This window comes from Nanorana parkeri, unplaced genomic scaffold (assembly GCF_000935625.1).
Source record: "Nanorana parkeri isolate BGI_ZX_2015 unplaced genomic scaffold, ASM93562v1 scaffold601, whole genome shotgun sequence".
NCBI lineage: Eukaryota > Metazoa > Chordata > Amphibia > Anura > Dicroglossidae > Nanorana > Nanorana parkeri.
In genome coordinates this window covers 739,881-762,027 of record NW_017306869.1, presented here as the reverse complement: position 1 = coordinate 762,027, position 22,147 = coordinate 739,881, and the positions used below count along the sequence as shown (strand labels likewise).

The 22,147-nt window shown below is 38.2% G+C and overlaps 1 protein-coding gene across 1 annotated transcript in view; it reads right to left on the bottom strand.

Moving 5' to 3' along the window:
* Positions 1–22,147, bottom strand: part of OCA2 (OCA2 melanosomal transmembrane protein) — a 220,777-nt gene that overhangs the window by 108,944 nt on the left and 89,686 nt on the right. The window contains exons 5-7 of the mRNA XM_018562806.1: positions 21,164–21,334; positions 15,576–15,633; positions 11,512–11,584 (exon numbers count right to left, since the gene is read on the bottom strand). Of these exons, the coding sequence (XP_018418308.1) occupies positions 11,512–11,584; positions 15,576–15,633; positions 21,164–21,334 (302 nt within the window). The remainder of the gene's footprint in view (positions 1–11,511; positions 11,585–15,575; positions 15,634–21,163; positions 21,335–22,147) is intronic.

The following is a 22,147-nucleotide window of genomic DNA, read 5'->3' as shown; positions in this document are numbered from 1 at the left end:
TGAGCAACAAGTGGTTATAGGTTTAAAGCAAACCTCCACCCAAAAATAAGGAAAAATCTATAGCCTATTAAAAGATAAAATAAAACAAGCTTTTGCTTGTTCTATTTTCTGCCACTAGATGTTTCAGTCCCATGGTCATAATCATTCAATCCACTACTTCAGAGACAAGGGCATGCTGAATCTGCCCCAGCCTGTGACTGGACAGTGAAAGAGGAAATAGTGATTAGCTCATCTGCCACTTTGCTTTCTCTTCCAATCAGCATTCTTCCTGTCAGTCAATTAACTGAATGGCTACTTGTGCCATTTCTTCTTCGTGCACTATAACTCTGCTGTACAGGAACTACAAGGCACCGATACAGGTATAAACACTGCTTGTATTTAAAATATACATGTAAATATACATTAAAGTTAAACTCCAGGCAAGAGCAATTCATTTTAAAGATGTTTCTTAATGGCCACAAAGGAAATACATTTATTGTGTGTGCACTAAATATGTTTGTAGAGCAGCGGTGACTGGTCTGTATTACAGGAAACTCCTGCACAGGGCAAAGAATAGGAAATGTTTTGTCTCAACTACCACTTTATGTATTGACATACCTACATAGATCTCGAGCTATCCAGTATGGCCACCTGATTAAGCAACATTCACAGACAGCTTAATTCTCCAATGAGACACAGAGGGTGAATCCAACACGGTTTCACAAAGTACATTACAGAGAATGTCTGTCCACTCTTTTGAAGTATAAGACAACAAATGTTCCCAAGTAATGTCTCTACAATGAATTGAACTGAACTGACTGAGATAAAAAAAAAAGGGAAGGTTTAGATAGGACTGTACTAACTAGCACAAAACAGGAGGGGGAAACACACCTTACCAACTGCAGAAGATAAACAAGTTGAAGCTGTACCATGCAATCGGTAGCAGGGTTATTCACAATAGGGTGAAGAATTTGGAGAAGGCAGGAGAAGTGAACAATCTAGGAAAACATAGCTGATTTGGAAAAATTCCAATTCAGCTCACTTTCTAGTTCAGCTATGTTGTCCTAGAATCCAGGAAAATATGGCCTCTGCTCAATTCATTATGAATAAAGACTTCTGTTATGTACTGTACTGCTATCACATCATGTTTATTCATTAACCAGTTTCTCAATTATGACAATGTGATTTGTATTTTTAAACTATTTTTTTGTGAACAATAAATTATATTTTTTACTTAATATCGTGAGAGCACAAGAGTTTTTTTAAAGCCCCCCCCCCCCCCTTTCGGGCTCTTGCATACCTGAAAGTGGTATTTTTTTACACAAGGTTACATATAGGTTGTCCTAGATTGTTCACTTCTGCCTCCTCCAAACACTTCACCCATTTGTGAATAACCTTGTGTCAATAGATCCCAAATCATCAACAATGCAATTAAAAAACATGCTCCCCACCTGACAATAACATAACACAAACAGTCCATAATTGAAAGACTTGTCCACTGCACCTGAAGAAAATAATAGAAAATAAACCTGCAATAGAAACAGAAGTGTTAGATGCATCCTCTGAAGAACCAATCTTCCAAGTTAGAAAGACCACAGAATAAATAATCTTAGCTTACTCAATTGTAAGTTGTCCAGTTGAGTGAGTTTTTTGGGACGGCTGCCTTTACAAGCACATGAACTTCAAGTCTACAGGGTTGGCCCTCCCTTTGCGTAAATATTTATTTTTTATTACACTACACACACAGTCTGACAAAAATATTGGCACCACTTCATTTCTGTCAGATAATGCACCAATTTGTTGCAATTACAAATGTTTAGGCATTCTCATGTTTATTTCTTTTGTTTGTATTGGTATGACACAAAAAAGTGCAGAAAAAATATGCCAAATCTGATAAATTCTACGCAAATCTCCAAAAATGGTCTGGACAAAATTATTGGCACCTTCTCCAAATTGCAAAAAATAATTGCATTCCAAGTTTTTGTGAAAAGCATGGACAAAGACTTAGAGAATCTTGAGTGCTGCAGGAATGTAGAATTAAAGTGAGGACGTGTTACTATTATGCAGTTGTCAGGTGTAGTTTCGTTGATGATAGAAGAGGTCGCAGCTGGTCCTCTGTGAACAACTCTGCAGCACCCATTAAAGGGGATAGTGATCCAGAGTCAATGGCTGCACAGTCCACAAACTGAAGAACATCTCAGTATTAGAAGTTTCATGGTCACCTGAAAAAGATGCAGGTTTTCTGATGTGAATGACAGTCTGGGGTGTAATTTTACCAAAGTTGTAATGAAGCAGTTCTCTTATATAGCTTTGACTTCCTTGTCTCATGATGTTATTAGACTGCACAGCGTTTGAACCCTGATTTTTACTGGAACAAGGATTGCAGATAAATGATTCTAGCTTGGTCCTTTGAGCATAAGCACCATTGTTACAACCATTGAATTTCTCATGTATTTTACACGCACTTTGGAGGTTTCTTCCCAGCAGAAGCATGATTTTAGAATCATTGTCAAGTGGTGGGATCTAGTTAGCTAAACAGCTTAGCTGGCCCATGTCTTTTGGTATAGGAATCTCTTCTCTGTCATTAAGTATTTGGTTACAGTCAACAAGCATAGGACGATTAGTTCATTTATGTCAGAAAGAATGCATTTTTACCAGGGACAATTCTTCCTACAAATATGTGCAGAGCATGTATGTATGTAGGGTGTAGGAAAATACATCAGTGTTTACATTAAACATTTTGAAAGATTGTTCAAACTACAACTTGCTAAGGAAGATCCTTACCTACTGTCCCACTGTCTAGACACCGTTTGTGGTGTAAATTCAATTGTTTCAAGCTGCCATAGAGCATACAGAAGTGGACAACTGTGGGTTCAAGTTTACCAAAACTAAAAATGACCCAAATTACATATACAGTGGACCTTGCATCCAGAGTATAACCTTTCCCAAGGGCAAATATGTTTACAATACATTCAGCATGTAGAGTTCCTGTGAAAAAGACAAATATGCTACCAAGCCATGACAAAAGCCGCGTGACCAGGGTGAGGCGCGAAAGTGACAACGGTGCAGAGAGAAAACCCCAGTTGCCAATGTACAATTCATGAAAAGCCTCATCCCCTCAAAAAATGCATTGGGTTCCAGAGCAGACCTGTTGCTTCTCCATAGATTCAGGTATGTTTTGTACTTGCAGAAAATGTACTTAGCCTTAAAAAAAGAAAACAAATGGTGCCACCACACCTAAGGACTAGGAAGCTCAAATATAGTACATTTTGTTCTTGGGTTTAGATACACTTTATGGATTCAGAATGCTTGGCCTTGGGAAAGTTTATGTCCACAAGAAAGTCTACATCAGAGGGCCGACATTATCCTGTTTTAGCCTGGTTTGCAGATTTGTCCAGCCCTGCGGTAAAATAGGCATTGTTCCCAAAACAGATTCATGATCTACGATTCTGGAAGCAGCCATGGCAGTTAGTATTCCACATGCTGAAATATTTCTTCGATGTATAGAAATGTCTAAATGTTTCATGAATTATTGTTATTGGGGAAAAAATAGCTACACTTAGAATTATTTGTAATAATCTAAAATTGAACCACTCATGCCGTGACCAATATTAGTTTCATTTGTACATATATTTAAGGAAACATTTATGCTACTAAGCTTCTGCACCTGCAACTGCTCAGCTTACAATATCAAATAAAGATACCCAGTAGCTCTATTGACTTTTCTTCAGCATATAAAGAAAACTAGATTATGGGCAATTGTTCACAGTATTGTGGAACGTACATGAAAATCATCAATGAAAGCATTCAGAACACAGGACCTAGGAAAAAAAGGACTCATGAATTATATATGATTGGAACAATCATCTCACCTCTAGATATGTCATTACCTTCTTAACTAAAATCAAAACAGATTTCTTTTGAAAATATTTTCCCTATATGATTAAGTGTATAATTCTCATTATATAGTCATGCATATTTTCTCTGTATTTGTAATGAAAATGAATGCAGTGCAGGTTAAAAAGTGAAAGAAAATCTGACAAGGGATAAAACACACAAAGCAAAAAAAACAAGGAATATGCATTTCCATTAAAATGGCTGTTTTAAAACTTCACGGCTTAGAAATGTATATTATACTGTGCTGAGGATTGTATTATTACCATCACTGTGTGGGTTTCACCATCTGCAGTCTAGTTTTCACTTTCTCCGGTGCTATGTACTTTTATATTTCCATGCCCCATGGGAGACATCCCAGTTCTGGAGCATATAAAAGTATGTCCTAGGTTTCTGCCCTGTCAAGCCTGGAACAGGATGGAGTGTTATCCATGTAACATGCTTATACCACCTTAACTGGCATCTTTCCATTCAAAGCAAATTTTTATAATGCTTATATTTTGCCTTCCCTGGTTCCTTCGCCCCTTCCTCCCCAATCAACATGCTAACCACATGTTTAAATAAAACCTGGTTTTATTATATAACTTTTTTTAGACCCAGTGACATCAATGGTCTGTGTTTCCCTTTGCAATGTAGGCAGATCATTGCTGGTGGGAGGGGACAGCAGGAAGCTGTACATGGCTTTCTGAAAATGTTACAGCACCCTGTCTCAGCACACCACTCAATAGCCCCCAGCCCTTATCTAATGGGTTGGTTCTTGGGAAGAGTTAAGCAAACACTGCTGCCATACAAAAGCTGTAAAAAAAATGTGAACAGATGTGTGCTTTACAAATGTGCTTTGCAAAGCCCAAATCTTCTAGATCAGGGGTAGGCAACCGTGGCTCTCCAGCTGTGCTGAAACTACAAGTCCCATAGGGCATTGCAAGCCACAGGCATGCATCCCAGAGGCAGACGCATGATGGGATTTGTAGTTTCAGCACAGCTGGAGAGCCAAAGTTGCTTAACCCTGTACTAGATGAATGGAAAAGTCATGTGACTGGCTACTCTTTAAAGCAAAAAGTGTTCCTTGCAACATTATTCAGAGAACACTCTGTGGGATACTGCAGACTGTATACTGCAGCCTGCAATGTAGAAGTTATACAATTCAGGCACTGTAATGTCCAAAAGAGAGCACATAGAAGTCAAACTCTTCCTGCTGCCTGCACATTCCTGTTGACTACTGAGCCAGTTCTCCATCATGATGGCCCAATAGAAATGTGTGGGACAAAGCAGCAAGCTTCAACACTGTCAGACATGCCAAATCTTTGCGGATTTGAATAGCCTGGGAATAGGCAGAAGCAACAAGGTCTTGGAGGCTGCAGGTACGTGCAGCAGATATGTGCAGGCATCTCTAGGGTATACCTGACAGCATTTATTTTTATGGAAGAATCATTTATTTTTATATTATGTTGCTGAGTGGTTTAACCCCTGGTGGTTTAGCTTTTCTGAGACATCAGGTAATCATTAGCAATCCTATTTTGAAGATGCTGGTTGTTTTGCTATCACACCAATCAACTGGGTTCAATCAGGCCTCTTTAACATGGGCGGTCAGATGGGGTCCATCTGTCAGTTCTTCAAGCAGGCCCGATCAGATGCCAAATGCTTGTCTATGGGCAGCTGTGTGTAAACGGGCAGGCATCTGCTTACACCGGTTACCACCGACTCCGGCCAGGTTCAGAAAAACAAACAAGTCAGAGATCGTTCCGCCGGACCTGATCATGCCAGATTGGGGGCTTGATTCACTGACCTGGGTCAAGAATGTCTATTTATAAAGTCAGAATAAAGTCAGATATTTTTATAATTGTTCCAGGTAGGGAACACAAAGTATTGAAACAAGATGGTAAACATTTACAGAATAAAATAAATATGGCAGCCTATCTACATCTCCCAGAAAAGGTTTCCTTTAGAAGTGACTATATTTGAGCAGTTGCCATTTTTGCTTTGTTGGATCTGATGCAGATGTATGCTTTCTCTTTGTACATTATCACCCATTGTACACAGAAAGAATGTGCGTCACTAGTTTTTTTTTTTTTTAAACAGTTAAGTAGGTTTGAAAAGCCAGGTGCTGTGCATGATTAGATAGACAAACAGAGATAGATAGGTAGATGCCCCAGTTTGGAGACCACATTTTGCAGAGGTGCCATGGTGCAGCAGTGTGGTTTCACATTCTTGCAAATGCATGTTGTTACAGCCTCCTGTTTACAATGAAATCAAGTGTTGGATCAGGAGCTGTGGAATCTTAATAGTGAATAGTAAAATTTAAAAGTAAAAATGGTGACTGTAGTCAAGCTCAAATTTCATATACCCTGTTTCCCCGAAAATAAGACCTACCCTGAAAATAAGACCTAGTACTATTTTTGTGAATTGCTAAAATATAATATCTACCCCGAAAATAAGACCTAGTTGTGACCATTGCCAGGGCCGGTGGTGGCGTAAGGGGAACCTGAAGAGCCGCGGGAGAGGCAGGAGAGAATCAGCGGTGCCAAGGAAGCCAGCGCTAGAGGAAGCAAGGTGACACCAGAGGGAGCAGAGCCGCATAAGCCGATGCCTCCTCTATAGCACCGCCTCATGTCACAGGCACAGGCACTCCGCCTGTGAGGAATTGATAGTGAAAGTGCGCTTCGCTCATTCTGGCCAGCAATTGGTTAGCAAATTGCTCTTGGAAAGGTACGGCACCCCTGATTACCATATTTTTGTACATAAATACATGTAGACTGTTGTACATGAATGTGTGTGGATTGTTGTACATAAAAAAAAATAAGACCTACCCCGAAAATAAGACCTAGTGTGTTTTTTTGAGCCCAAAAAATATAAGACAGTGTCTTATTTTCGGGGAAACACGGTAGCACAGAAGAAACACTATAAATCGGTTTCTAAAATTTCCTTTCGATGTTCTTTCTTAGGATGTGTCTTGCTTGTGTCTTTGGATCATATTTTCCTGCCTAATTTCATGCCAGTGATGTCATCAGTTATTAAGCATACTGTATTGGGCACACACCAATTTATCTATATTTACCTACATATCTGTCACTCGGTCATATTTAAAGAAAACCGGTTTTAATTTGTTAAAAAAAATTAAAAAGTGAACACTATATGACATTTTTAAAAAGTGAAAGCTTAAGACTGGGACCCTCATTTTTATTTGAGGACTTAAATCACTGACCATACAGTGTGTTCTGAATGCAGGCAGAAGCCCATCTCAATAAGTCAGGTACTGGATTCTCCTCTGCATTCAGCACCCAGGGGATCATCACCCAGCAAAGTAAGTCCCTCTGCCCACATTTATGAATCCTTGCTTGGGGAACAATGTGTACTATTAGTTTCATTTATAGTGACTATTTACTCTTCCTACAGAAGTTTAAATTGTAGTTGCACTTTGTTAAGTTTTGTTTTATGCATTGAATAAACATGGACTTTACCAGCTATTTCAGAGGTCTATTGGGAAGTGATTTCCCTATGGCATGGAACAAGAGATGTTACAACAGCTTTTGTTTAATGGTTTAATTGTGATAAATGTAGTTGTGTCATTGTAAATGTAGTTCTGCTTCCAATTTTAGCAACAAATTAGCAAGAATGGTTTAGACAGGATATCTGAAGCTTTTGTCAGAGTAATGAAAGTGGAAAGAATTTCAAATTATAGGCACAGGGAACGAGTGCTGTTCTTTATACTAGTAGGTTATAATTCTAGTTTAATAGGGAAATGGGGAAGGAGGAGATTTCAGATGTGTAAAAAATTGAGCTGCTCAAATAGCCTTCATCTATTAGATTGTTATATAGAGTAAAGGGCACACTCAAGATGTGTCTTTTGTAGTGTTCTCAAGTAATAAATAATTTGCACAAAGGGACAAGGGAATACGTGATCACTAACTGGCCTGTTGCCTAGGTACTGACCTGCACCTGTGCTTAACTACAAACACTCATTTAATCACTTTTTACAATAAATATGAACTAATCCAATAAGTCAGGGCACAGAGCAGTCAGTAACTCATAACCCTTAGATGTCACTTAGATGTACTTTAAAAGGAAAAAAAACTGATGTGTTGCTATGTGCTGCTGCATTTCGATCATCATTGCTCATTTAACTGGCTTATTGAAGCTTAGTGGTCAACTGAGGAGTTGCTGTGGTAAAATATAAGAAATCTCAAACAAAGAAAATGTAGACTTAATTAAACCTCAACTCCAGATATAACTTTTTTGATACAACAGGAAAAGGTTAGAACTTAGAGTTCTATAGGTCTCTGTGGCTGGAGGTTGCCCCCGTCAGGGTGGTTAAGAGACAGAAATTGATATTTCCAATTGGGACAAAGATGTCCACATGTAAATATCATGCTACTCTAAGTACACCTGATTAATGATATCCTTTTGTACCTGCCTTACCCCTTGTGTCATTTTTAGTAAACACTTTGCTAGGATACTCAATTGGCATTCTGCCTGCTTTGTATACAGATGTACTGCTCAACTGTTCAGAGTGCCAAACAAGAGAGTAGAGATGGCTTCAATTTTCCTAAACTAGAAAGACCCTTTGGACTTCTCTAAACATGCCCTGCATTCTCTTCCCACTATAGTTCATATGATGAATTTTGCCATAAATCCCGCAGGGAAACAAAATTAGAAAAAAAAAAAATCACAGTTTGGAAATTGAGAGAATGGGTGCTACCCCCTTTAACCCTGCTACCCTAGGCACTGGCTGTCACTATACCACATCTGGGTATCTAGTAAAACTGATGTGACCAAATCTCTTGACTGCACCAGAGGACACTGAGTCCAGACTAAGTGACAAATAACAGCCAACCCAAGTACAGTGTGAATACGAAGAAACTAAATACAATATGTACATAATCCATGAATGATCAGGAAATAATTAAGCAGGGAAGGCAGCAGAGGGAAGAAATACCAGGAGAAGCCAAATCAGGAGGGTCACAGGAATCAGGGTCAAAAGCCAGATCAGGAGGGTCACAGGAATGAGGGGGAGCACAGAAATTGGGGTCAAAAGCAGGATCATGATCTGGTTCAAGATAACAGGTTACAGGTCTGCAGGCATTGAAACAGACAAACTGAAACAATGCTGAGGCCAGGTGAGCTTCCCGAGGAGGAGTTTAAATACCCTCCAAGCAGCCAGCTTTAGGTGGAGATTAACTGCTGGCTGAGAGACATCCTCTGGTGGGCACTGGAACTTCAAGCTTCAGATACAAGCACTACAGTGACACCAGCAGGTGCTCTGGTTCCTGACACCAGCCCACTAGTTCTGCATGGTAAATACAGCCTAGCTTCCATAAGCTTTTGCAGTCTGTGCCTTCCTGTCCTGGTGACCCTTGTGTACTGATAAAAAGGGAGGAAAGAAAAATTGCACATAAGTTCTAAAGTCTTGTACCCTATTCAACCACAGAATAATAAAGCTAGATATGGGTATTCATTTTTGACGTAAGCCGGAGCGATTCTATAGTTGCTATGTATTACTGACAACCCTAAAATGATGAGAAGTGAAATCGGCACATTATTACTGCACATCACTACTTTTTAAAGAAATCTTCCTAAAGTTTATGTCCAGTCTGTGTCCCTGTTGCAAATTTCCCTTACTTCCTATATAGTAAAACTGTTTTCTATGTGACTAAGTGAAGGAAAAGGCTCTCTACTGGACCCCAAATAGCTGTAAGGTCTCATCACAAATCGAGCAGTTATATGCGTCTAGGGACAGATGAGCAGCCCCTGGATGCAAAGTTTGCTACCAAGGCCATTCATCTGTTCCTAGCTACATGTAACTACTCAATGTGCAGTAACATGTGGACACCCACAGTTCCAGTCAGCTTGTCATTGATTCGTACAGGTTTCCTGGCTGTGGCTGTTCACAAAAACCTGTGATCCCAGATGCAGAAATTTGCTGATTGGTGGCATAGAGTCCTAATTGGTTGTGTAAATAAGGCCTAAATCCAGAGGTTTTAAAGATTCCCTAAAAAGAAAAAATTAGCTGAACTTACATTTAGGACCTATAAATGGCATCATATATGCAACAACCTACTTTATGTATAAACAAAAGTCTCTCTAGCCCATTTCACATTTTTGGAACCCATATCCTTTTTTGTCCACAACTGTTAAAAATAGCTTCTGTATGCTAAATGGCATACCATCAGACCGAACACCTTTCCATTAAATTATTCCGTGCAGGTTTCCTTTTGTTACCATTAAAAAGGACTCAGACAGTTCTCGAATGCCCAAATAATTAATCAGGCTGATGTCACAATTATTAATAGTTAATGCATCATCTGGAAAGTGTATGTGTTCACTGCTGCATATGTATCCTAACCATGTGTAGAAACATAACTGAGTGTCAGATTCATTCTTTTGGCAATATATGATTGCTGAAGGTTCCATGAAGACTGATTAAGCACAGTACCTGGCCAGTTAAGCCTTTTTAAGCTGAAAAAATTGGTCTCAAAAGCCAACATCTGTGTGTTCAAAATGTATATAACACTTTATATAACTATATGGATGTGCGAGTGATACTGTGATGCAAGAAACACAGAAAAAAGAATAATGGCTTTCCAAAATCAAGATTGCTTCCCTACACATGTGAAAACTGCCCCAACTTTGGCTCTCAGAGCTCTTCAGACTGAGAACACACCTATACTTTGAAGGGACTAACGCTTGAAAACATAGAAATGCAAGCATAATGATTTTCCTATGTGACAAGAAGGAATGACAATCCGCTTTCTAATGTTTGTTAAGTTTGTACAAAACCCATTACAGTGTTTTTAAACCTGTCTTATCAGGAATCCTACCATCACAGTGCTGTTCACAGTTAATTTCAATAGGATGGGGAAAAATGTCCCCACTGCTGTAAAAAAGCTTGAACATCAAGAGCATGCACAAACTGAGTTTTCATTATTAGAATGTAACTGGTCAGTATAGCAGCACTGTGACCAGGTTCATCCTCACCAAGGTTTTAGTTGCATCTTTAACATTCTCCTTGTGTGTTTGTGGATTCCATCTGCAATCTAAAAATGTACTGGTAGGCCAATTGACTTATCTAAATTGGCTGTAGTACATGTTGGCACTATGTAAATTAGTAAAATAACTGTGTACAGCAGCTTTTCTATATTACCAAGCAGGACTCTATATCTTAATTTATATTTTTCTGATTTTGTAAAAGCAATCATACAGTCTTAGTTTCAGTTTACAGATCTTTGGTGCTATTAAAACTGTGTGCGCAAAAACACTGTGTAGATATTTTACTAAATTCAAAAGCAGATTAAAAAACTACAGTCATAATTGGTACTGTTCAAAAAAAGCCAAGCATCCCATTATTGATTCACAATTCAATACATTTTGTATATGAAAAAAAAAACACCCACACACAAATACATCTTTTCATAGATTTTGGTGAGAGCAATATCACTTGGAGGCAATCCTAGAGGAGCAGCTTTTATGAAGCAAGTCATTTTCTTTTAAATTAATTCTGCAGAATGGGGATCTCAGACAGGGAGAAAATGAATCTCTGTGACGGTCACACTTTGAACAGTGGAAAAACCATTATGTATCACCTTAAATTAAACCACATTACACTATGTGATGAGAGAGCATAACAGCTGACTAAAAGGATACCGTAGCTTTCCAGAGATGACAGGGCCAACATCTGCCATGGGCTGCCGTTATCAGGATAAGTGCTAAATACAATCTGTAACAAGTACCATGAACACGCAATTAGCAAATTATTTATGCACAGAAAATTAATTTTCAATGTAATCACCACTGTATAAACACTTCAACAATTGCATAGAAGGATGATAAAAAAAAAAAAAAAAGATAAAACCTGCATAAGAATACATTTCCTGTAATTTATCTACCCAAGTGCTATTGCTGATGTACTTTTGAAAATGCTTACCCTCCCAGATATCAAAAAGTCCTTACAGGGATCTCTAAACATTTTAACATAAATTAGGCAAGCAACTGCTACCATGTTTAAAATACATGTCCATTATTTTAAGCAATTCTGTCCCAATTTAAAAAAAAAAGGACCTGCCTGCAAAGAAAAGTTTAATAATGTATGTGTCCCATCTGAGCCATCTTTACAGTCTTTGAAGAGATAAGCTTACTGAAAATTCTTCTGCATGTGACACTTTCATGAGGTTTCTGTGGTTTTATTCACTGGCCCCGACTTCACTACAAGACACAGTGGTGATACAGTTGGCTAGTGGAGGACACAACACCACACAGTGGACCCGACATCTGACACTCTGGGAAGATTCTTCAGCAAGCTCATCTCTAAACAGTGAAGATTGCTAGCGTGGGAAAAAGGAACAGGTAAGTATTAAACCTTTAATAATGGCTTAGAACATGGTACCCATGGTAAAGGGAATGTATCATCACCTTCTTTACATTCAGAAACTACCTATAATCAAAAGCATTATAAATTGAATTTCTAAGGTACAATCATATGCATTTCAAACACCATCAATATAAAGCTGAAATATTTTATTTACAAGTCTCTCTAAAAATTGTAAAAAAGCTATATTAGGCTGGTACACAATTTCATTACACTGTGCTAAGCAGCTCCACAGAGACCTCACCAAATGATCAAAACAATAGATGTATACATTGTTTAATTGGAGAGAGCATGAACAGTTTTTTTTCTGCAGGAAAATGTAGATAATAGATGACAAAAAAAATAGCAGCCCTTTATTAAAATCCTACATCTCAGTCAGGTGTGTGCGACCTTTTATGACCGAGGGGATCGTCTACAGAGGGTATATCAAGGAATTGGCTCCTGTCTCAAATAGAACAATGGATATCCATGGCTTGGTTTTTAAATTATCTTGGACATCTATAGGCAAGAATACAGAGTCCACATTACTGTGCCCCTCTGGGACTCTCAGCCTTCTCATCTCAGCTGTCACAGGAGTTCCAGCACAGTGCTGTGCTAGAACTCCTGTATTGGCGGTGACAGGTTCAAGAATCTGTCACGTCCAAATGCAATAACACAGGGGCTGGTTAGCCACTGTGTGATAGCAATAAAGTTAAGTGAAAAGAAGTAAAAAATAATAAACAAATAAGAAATAACTAAAAAAAAAGTGATCGTAAAAAAATTAAATCAATAAAAGGATAAAAAATAAGGTAAAATAGAATAAGATAAATAAAAATTTAAAAACGTAAAAAAAGTGGTAAAGTAAAAAATAAGAAAAAATAAAATGTTTAAATATTTGAATATGTGTGTTTCCCTATTTTGCCTAAGGCAGGGATGCGGAACATTTTTTAAACCCCAGTGCCCAAACTAAAAACACAAAACCAAACTTATTTTAAGTATTGGCACATTGAGATAAATACATTATTTTGCATTGCAGTTTGGGCACTCGGGCTCAAAAATGTTAGCCATCACTAATATAAATTAATTTTTGTCAGCAATTTTCATTAAAGTTAAAAAAATCAAATAATCAGCTATCAGGTATGGGCCACTGCACAATGGGGCAAAGCCAGAACCAATGGGTAATTGCCAATGAAGTCTAGAAGTCTTTTAGGGGATGGGTTTTTAAAAAATCTGAAAACTTAGCTCACATATCCAGATCTCTGCCCTGTCACAGTATCCATCAATCAATACATATAATCCCCCTGGTTCCAGACTACTTTTCCCTTTAAGTCATCATGCTCCCTGTCCTAGAATGGTCCACACACACTGACTGAGCGTGTGTATATAAATATAAATAATAAATATATATATTTATTATTTATAGAAGTCTTTTTAAATTTTAAATAATTTTCAAATAAAGGACTAGTCAGTTTAACAGAAAAGAGAAGCTCACTGTAAAGGAACGGTAAGCAGAACACTTGTGTAAAGTTAATTTCAAATAAAGTACAAATAAGAAATGTTCAACAAATTCTTTTCAGGAAATGTTAGCAAATAACCCCTGTCCAAAAAGAGAAATGACTGCTGCATAATTCCATGTTTTAGTTATATGGCCTGTAAGTGAATGCCCTATCACTGGACATTTCAAGTGTATGTAAAGCCAAAACATTTCTTGAATAAACTGATGAGATGGTTAGACACCTTTTTTTTTTAAGTGGCTTGGGTCCCCATTAGGAAGATTCACCCTGTCCATCTGTCCCAGTGGCCATAGTCACTTAAACTAAACGTGATGGAAATGTTCAACAGAGCAGGAATAGGAGGGGGAAATCGATCATTGGGGACACTTGTTTTGATGATGGCTTTCTAAAGAAGGAATTTAAATCACTTTAGAGAAACTTTTTCTCACTTCCTGTTGTGTATATAAGAGAATGTAAAGAGAAATCTCTTGAATGGGAAGCAGAAAGCAAAAAAAAAACCAGATTTTTTTAACCATTTCCTACTTTATTTAAAATCAGAAAAACATTTTGGTTTTGCTTAAGATACACTTTAAAACAATCACACTGCCTGTGCTGAACCAAGTATCAGGGTGTCTTCTTCCGTGACAGATTCACGTAAAATGATGAACACACTTTTACAGCTCTTCCCCCCCCCCCCACCCCTCCGTTGGGGTGGGGGTGAAAGAGCAAATCTGTAATATATTGGTTACCTCATAGAGACCTTTTGCAGTGTGTCTTCACATTTCTATATTATGCCTAAGGCAAGAAGTCCTAAACATCAAAGAAAATCAACATGTTGTCAGGCCTTCCTTTAAACTATGCGACGTTGGACTGTGCATGCACCAGGGGCAAAGTGAAGGAGTAGGCAGATTTTAAAGAAAGGCTTGTGATGCTGGGCAGGATGAACAGCAAAGATCTCCTTGAAGGTTTGTTTCAGGTAAGTAATATAATACAAGCTTGCCTAGAATGGCAACTGTTGCTAAAAGAAAATGATGCCTTTAAAACAAATCTTCAGGATTTTAGGACCGAAAACATGGAGGCTAACTTGGCTACTTGGTTTGTAAGTGCATGCTCATTCATATCATTCTTCCACTGCTTGCTCACTGGCCAGGACAAGCATATGCATATTGGGTGTTCCATCATTTCCCAGGTGTGAACATGTTCCAGGTCACTAAATCACTATCACTAAATCACTAGTAGACCAAGGATATGTTAGGCACCCTAAAAAAACAAATAGCAATGGCGGATCCATATTTAAATTAAGCCACTTTCATGTACCTACATTGTACAATCCCTGCTGCTACTCTTGTTGTATCCTGCCCATCCAAGTCTAAATTGATGAAATTACACTTATGCAAACACTTTTTTGATGAATTGACCCACTGCACCTATGGGCAGCCAAATATCTAACTGCTTTGGACAAAACTGTTACTTATCCACCTAATTAAGCAATTTTTATTAGATATTGACTACAAAAATGTTTAACTTTGTTGGTGCTAATGACCACCAGAATGGTATAAAGGCCAACATTTATACAAGGTGCCTGTTCTATTGCGTTTTTAAAAATGACTAAATTAATGTCATCAATGTCTTAGTATGTTATTACAGTACATATACTCCTTTTGAAGACACAACAGAAACATAATGCATACATTTTAAATATTTAAGTAGATTGTGAACCCTAGTGAATGCAAAGCAAAAAATACTACTCAGGAGCCATTATTCCAAGAGAGCAAGGCAAATTAAATGTCAACTGTGATTTCAAGTCAACGGTTTCAAACAGCAAAAAGGTGCTTCAGGACATAGGTAATGTTTGCAAATGAGACACTCACCGAGCAGGCAACTACAATGATGAAGAGTCCGGTAATCTTCAGGTTTTTTAAGAAACACCTTGACAGAAGAGAATTCAACAGGGATAAAAATAATCAAGACTAAAAGAGAATCCACTGATGAGCAGTAATTTCACTCCCTTACATCTTCTGCATTTATATCAGGCAATCACCTGCTCAATATTTTCTCATTAACTGTGTTTTCATCTTCACAATAGACACATTACATTAAGCCTCCTCTAAGCAGGTTCCAATGTGTTGATGCTTCTCTCCTACTTACAGCCAGCTTATAGCCACTGTGTGCCATTAAATGGTTCTTTTCGTACAATTAAAGTAGCTTGATATTGTATCTACTAGCTATACAAAGAAATCCTTTGAAAGATGAGACAGCATTAATAGATTACAAGCTTTATATAACTTAAATTAACTACTTTGGCTTAAATTGGATTTCCACCATTGCATCCAAACTGGGGTAACACCTACTTTAAATGTGTTACATATTCCCATTCACATGGTAGAACTTTAAAAAAATAAAAAATGTTGCTTACCTTTTTACTTGCTCTTTTCTTAAAGCTCCAAAACTGAAGTAATGTTTTGAAGGTCTGGAGAGCAATGCTTACCATAATTAATGCTGTCTGTACAGAGTTGGCGGATCATTATTAGCTCAAGGACTGGGTGGTACATTGGGTTTGATTTACTAAAGGCAAATAGGCTGTTCACTTTGCAAGGGAATTTGCACTTAGCAGGGGAAGTTTGACCACATTTACTAAGATATGGGAAACGTGCCCTACAAAGTGCAAATTCCCTTGCAAAGTGAACAGTATTTGCCTTTAGTCAATTGACCCCATTGTATGTTAATGCGCACTTAAACCAAGCTGTCCCTAAAGTTATTCTGAATAAAAGCTACCTATAGCTACCTAACTCTATTATTCACCCTTTCCTTAAACAATAAACAGTAGAATCCATCATTACACAATGTTAGCTTTACTGCACACCCACAAGAAGAAGAAACTAAAAGGTTTCAGTAAGAATGTGAAGTGTGAAACCTCAGTTTACTATTCTTGGAAATTAGCAATTTAATAATCTAACTGCTAAAAACATTATAAAATGCATTCATGTTAAATATGTTCTGACAGAAATACATAGACCGCTATTGCTAACATTTCATTCTGCCTATCCTGCTAATCCAATGGCTTCGGTAATTTCTCAGTCACTAAACTTGGTTAATCATAAGTTTTGTCTTCTCTGGCTGAGTGTTATAGGTTAGTGCCTCCAAGTATTGAAACCAGAAGAATTCATACAACTAGCATTTTTTAGGAGGACAGCAAGCAGGCAAACTGCATTTTCAAAGGGTCTGCAACGGTAGCCAAAATATTTCTCAGTATGGGTTTGGCAAGTGTGATCTAAAATTCTAGAAATTTTTCCAAAACTCATGAATAAAAAAACAAACATTTTGTAAAAGTTAAACTGCCTTCTGAGTATCTAGCATTCAGTAGAGCTTGTTTCTCAAGATTGCATTTATTTACGGAGTTCCTGATTAATGTGCATCATCTCAATGCTACGGGTTTAGCACACCAATATAAGCTCAAGGTAAACAGTCAGTGTTGGTTTTATGCAGTAATCTAAAAGATTGTTGTTGAAAAGGTTAGATTATTAAAACTGTGAAATTTTATTTATGCAAGATTTATATTTTCCTCCTTATTTTGCTACACTTTGACAGTTGCTGCAATTGCAATTCCCTGACCCTTAAAGACTGCACTCAGTAGTTGAAGCTTAAAAATGCACCCAAGGTCCCTAACCTTTAACAAAAACTATCTTATTTGAGTATCACTCAGCTGTAGATCATCAAATCATCCCTGAATTGGTGCTGACACTTTTCACCAATTTAGTTGCGCTAGGATAAAGTATTAGGTGCTGACACTGTCCTTTCTGGAGGGTGGCTACTTTTGCTCCCCATGGTCCCTGTATGTGTTGGAAAAGTAGCCACCACTCCAAGCTCACTCCCATGATGGACTACAATCTCAATACAAATTAATAAACTAATTGTGAGATTGTAGTCCTTAACAGGAGTGAGCTTGGAGCGGTGGCTAGTTTACAACACACACACACACAGGGGCATGGGGAACAAAGGTAGCCACCGTCCAGAAGGAAGGACAGTCTCAGCACAAATTTAGGGATCATTTAAGGATCTAAAGCTGAGTAATACACAAATTAAGCTACATTTTTGTTAATAGTTAAGTTATTTGAATGCATTAAGACAGTGCATAACAATGTCAAGTAAAGGCATCTTGAATTTAAAAGGAGTTGAGAACCTGAGTAAGCTCAGGCAGTGGACAAGGCAACAACTAACTTCAAGCAACCCATGACCTCTGGCATGCAAGCTTGGTTCAAACACAAGTAAAACTAAATGCACAGTTTTAATAATTTTAAACTTAAAAGTGAAATTAAAGTCCGATTCCCCCCAATGCTGCTTTACGTACTTGCCTTATGTGATGCCTTTTTTTCAAAAAATTTTCTTCCTTCCACTGGTTTCCAAAAGTCTCTCCAGCACTGGTGCTGCTCTCTAAACCAGGGCAGACTCTTATGTCTTCTGTGTCTCCTGAGTCTGTCCGGGGTACACGCCGCCGGCTGCATGCATTCTCCTACACTGTGCCTCCTCCCCCCTCCTATAATATCGACTGAGCAAGCGCCACACACACTTCCACCTGCACAGCCATTCGGGAAGTTGGATTCTACAGTCGGGAGCAAGCGTGCAGGCACAGGTACGTTTTTACCTATTTGGCAAGTTTTCTTCCTTTTTTTTAAATGTTTTTGCATATATTTACTGCTTTCTAGCAGCAGATATATGTTAAAAAAACAAAACACCACTTTAGGTATTCAGGTTCTTCCCTAAGCTCTCCAAGTTAAACAAAAACCAAAGTCATAAATAGTTAAACAATGTGTATTTGAGTCATACAGGTGAAACTCGATTAGAATATTGTGCAACAGTTAATTTATTTCACTAATGCAACTTAAGAGGTGAAACTAATATATGAGATAGACTCATTACATGCAAAGCAAGATAGTTCAAGCCGTGATTTGTCATAATTGTGATAATTATGGCTTACAGCTCATAAAAGCCCCAAATCCACAATCTCAGAAAATTAGAATATTGTGAAAAAGTGCAATATTCTAGGCTCAAAGTGTCCCACTGTAATCAGCTAATTAAGCTATAACACCTGCAAAGGGTTCCGGAGCCTTTAAATGGTCTCTCAGTCTGGTTCAGTAGGAATCACAATCATGGGAAAGACTGATGACCTGACAGTTGTGCAGAAAACCATAATTGACACCCTCCATAAGGAGGGAAAGCCTCAAAAGGTAATTGCAAAAGAAGTTGGATGTTCCCAAAGTGCTGTATCAAAGCACATTAATAGAAAGTTATGTGGAAGGGAAAAGTGTGGAAGAAAAAGGTGCACAAGCAGCAGGGATGACCGCAGCCTGGAGAGGATTGTCAGGAAAAGGCCATTCAAAAGTGTTGGGGACTTTCACAAGGAGTGGACTGAGGCTGGAGTCAGTGCATCAAGAGCCACCACACACAGACGGATCCTGGACATGGGCTTCAAATGTCGTATTCCTCTTGTCAAGCCACTCCTGAACAACAAACAACGTCAGAAGCGTCTTACCTGGGCTAAAGAAAAACAGACCTGGTCTGTTGCTCAGTGGTCCAAAGTCCTCTTTTCTGATGAGAGCAAATTTTGCATCTCATTTGGAAACCAGGGACCCAGAGTATGGAGGAAGAATGGAGAGGCACACACTGCAACATGCTTGAAGTCCAGTGTGAAGTTTCCACAGTCTGTGTTGATTTGGGGAGCCAGGTCATCTGCTGGTGTTGGTCCACTGTGCTTCATTAGGTCCAGGGTCAACGCAGCCGTCTACCAGGAGATTTTGCAGCACTTCATGCTTCCTTCCGCAAACGAGCTCTATGGGGATGCTGACTTCATTTTCCAGCAGGACTTGGCACCTGCCCACACTCCTAAAAGCACCAAAACCTGGTTCAATGACCGTGGGATTACTGTGCTTGATTGGCCAGCAAACTCGCATGACCTGAACCCCATAGAGAATCTATGGGGCATTGCCAAGAGAAAGATGAGAGACATGAGACCGAACAATGCAGAAGAACTGAAGGCCGCTATTGAAGCATTCTGGTCTTCCATAACACCACAGCAGTGCCACAGGCTGATAGCTTCCATGTCACACCGCATTGAGGCAGTAATTGCGGCAAAAGGGGCCCAAACCAAGTACGGAGTACATATGCATGCTTATACTTTTCAGAGGTCCGATATTGTTCTATGTACAATCCTTGTTTTATTGATTGCATGTAATATTCTAAATTTCTGAGATTGTGGATTTGGGGTTTTCATGAGCTGTAAGCCATAATCATCACAATTATGACAAATCACGGCTTGAACTATCTTGCTTTGCATGTAATGAGTCTATCTCATATATTAGTTTCGCATTTTAAGTTGCATTAGTGAAACAAATGAACTTTTGTGCGATATTCTAATTATTCGAGTTTCACCTGTATATAACAAACAGTGGCAAAACAGAGAAAATTAATTTTGATTGAACTAATCTTCTTGAGCCACCATTTCATATGCATTCCTCTAAATGTTGGTGTAATCTATTTAGGGGTCCCCAGCTCCTTTACTTTTTTTGTTGAATATAATTTTCCTTACTTAGTAACTGCACCTATTAACTGCAGAAAAATGTAATAAGACCATGCACATCCTTTCTACTTACTCAGTTAATTAGGCGCACACACAGTGCATGTGCTTAAAAAGGCTCAACACAGTTGAAGAACCATTGATCCAATATCTGTCACAGTGGCCTCAACTGCCCCTTATAATATAAAATTATACCCATCTTGAGAAAAATATGGGAGGCGATAACTGCAGTCATGTTTTGGAAAATGCAATTATATCCTGATTGTACCTGGATTTAGTACTTCTTAAATCACAGACTCAGACAAGGATGCAGCAAATGAAATTGTGGAAAAGCCAGACATTCCTTTCTACACTTATTCCTGGCTAATGACTTAGGAGTTAGTGAAGCCAAAACATCAGTTCAAAAGCCTGCCTACTGTTACTTTCAGGTCCGCATTATCACCCTACATTCTTCTCTCACAATGACTGTACTTCAAGTCAGAATATTTGATTAAAGCACTGGGTTTCATCAATCAACTATATGTATGAACCCAATTCAAACTCATTCCAACTATTTCTTTCCCTATGCAGGTCTGAATCTAAATGGTTGAAAATGCAGACACTATGTTAAATAAAGCTGGCGTTAATTTTATCAGAACTTCTAATAAGCTATACTTCAGTTCAAAGCAGGTTCAGTGTATACAAGAACAAGCACATAGCACATGTGCTAGTCCTGTAAAAATAGAAGAGTGCCAGACAAGTTCTATGCCTATACTGTAACCTTACGGTTAAGGACAAAACAATGTAAGGCTGAGCATTAAACATTTCGACTGCGCTTTTACTCCAACATAACATTAATGAAACCAGAAAATCATATTCTGAAGCATCAGACTATGGCAAGGATCTTACCTTAGCTTAGAAGAGCTGAATTTATCTTGAAGGTTGTCCAAGAGTTCATATTTTTCATATTTTTCTGATGAAGCAGATCGAGAAAGGCTTCCAACTTCACTACCAAGTCGGCATCTCTGCTCAAATTCTGAAGAGCTTTTCTCCAAAGATTCACCACAGACAAATTCTGGCCTGAACAAAGTTATATAGCATCCTTAGAAGGCCTGTTGCAAAGTTCAGTCAAAATCCTCTTTACTATGTTAATTATTTTTAAAATTTGAAGAAATACAGGAATACATTTAAAAAAGTATGATTTATCAAGAAACCTTAAACAAAAATGAGCAACTACAACAGAGAGTACACATAAAAAAAAACAAAAAAAGCATTCCAATGGCAAAATTAGCAAGTTTATACTAAACAATCTTGTCAAGCATATGAAACCACTAAAAATAATTAAAAATAAAAAACACACTTTGCATAGTGTTACAAGAACACCACTGATATAAACTCTCAATCCATTGCACTACAAACGTATTGGGCTCCACTCAGCATATTGCACTAAGTATCATGGACACCAAATATAGAACCAGTTATACTTTGGCTTCTTTTATAATTATACTATCCCTTACATATATTTCAGTAGAATTGTAGAAATGTCACCAGCACACCAGTCCTTTTAGGATAGCAAAAGCTTAATTAATTGTAAGTTCTTTGTCATATGAACAACACATATATTTCAGTCCCCACTAAACTAAAAAATACATTTGCAGCTTTGTTTTAATACAAGAGAATTAGTCAAATCCGCGGCAAGGTCAAGGGCTTGAGACTAAACTAAATGGTCAGTCTAATTGCATGCTACTGACTTGTTGACATCAATAGGAAATAAGGGTTGCTCTCCAGCAAAATGTTAGAGTCCAATTCCAGGCACAAGGAAAGAAAAATCCTTTCAACACTAATCCCCCCCCCCCCCCCACAACCCCAAACCACCCCATAGGGTTAAGTGCT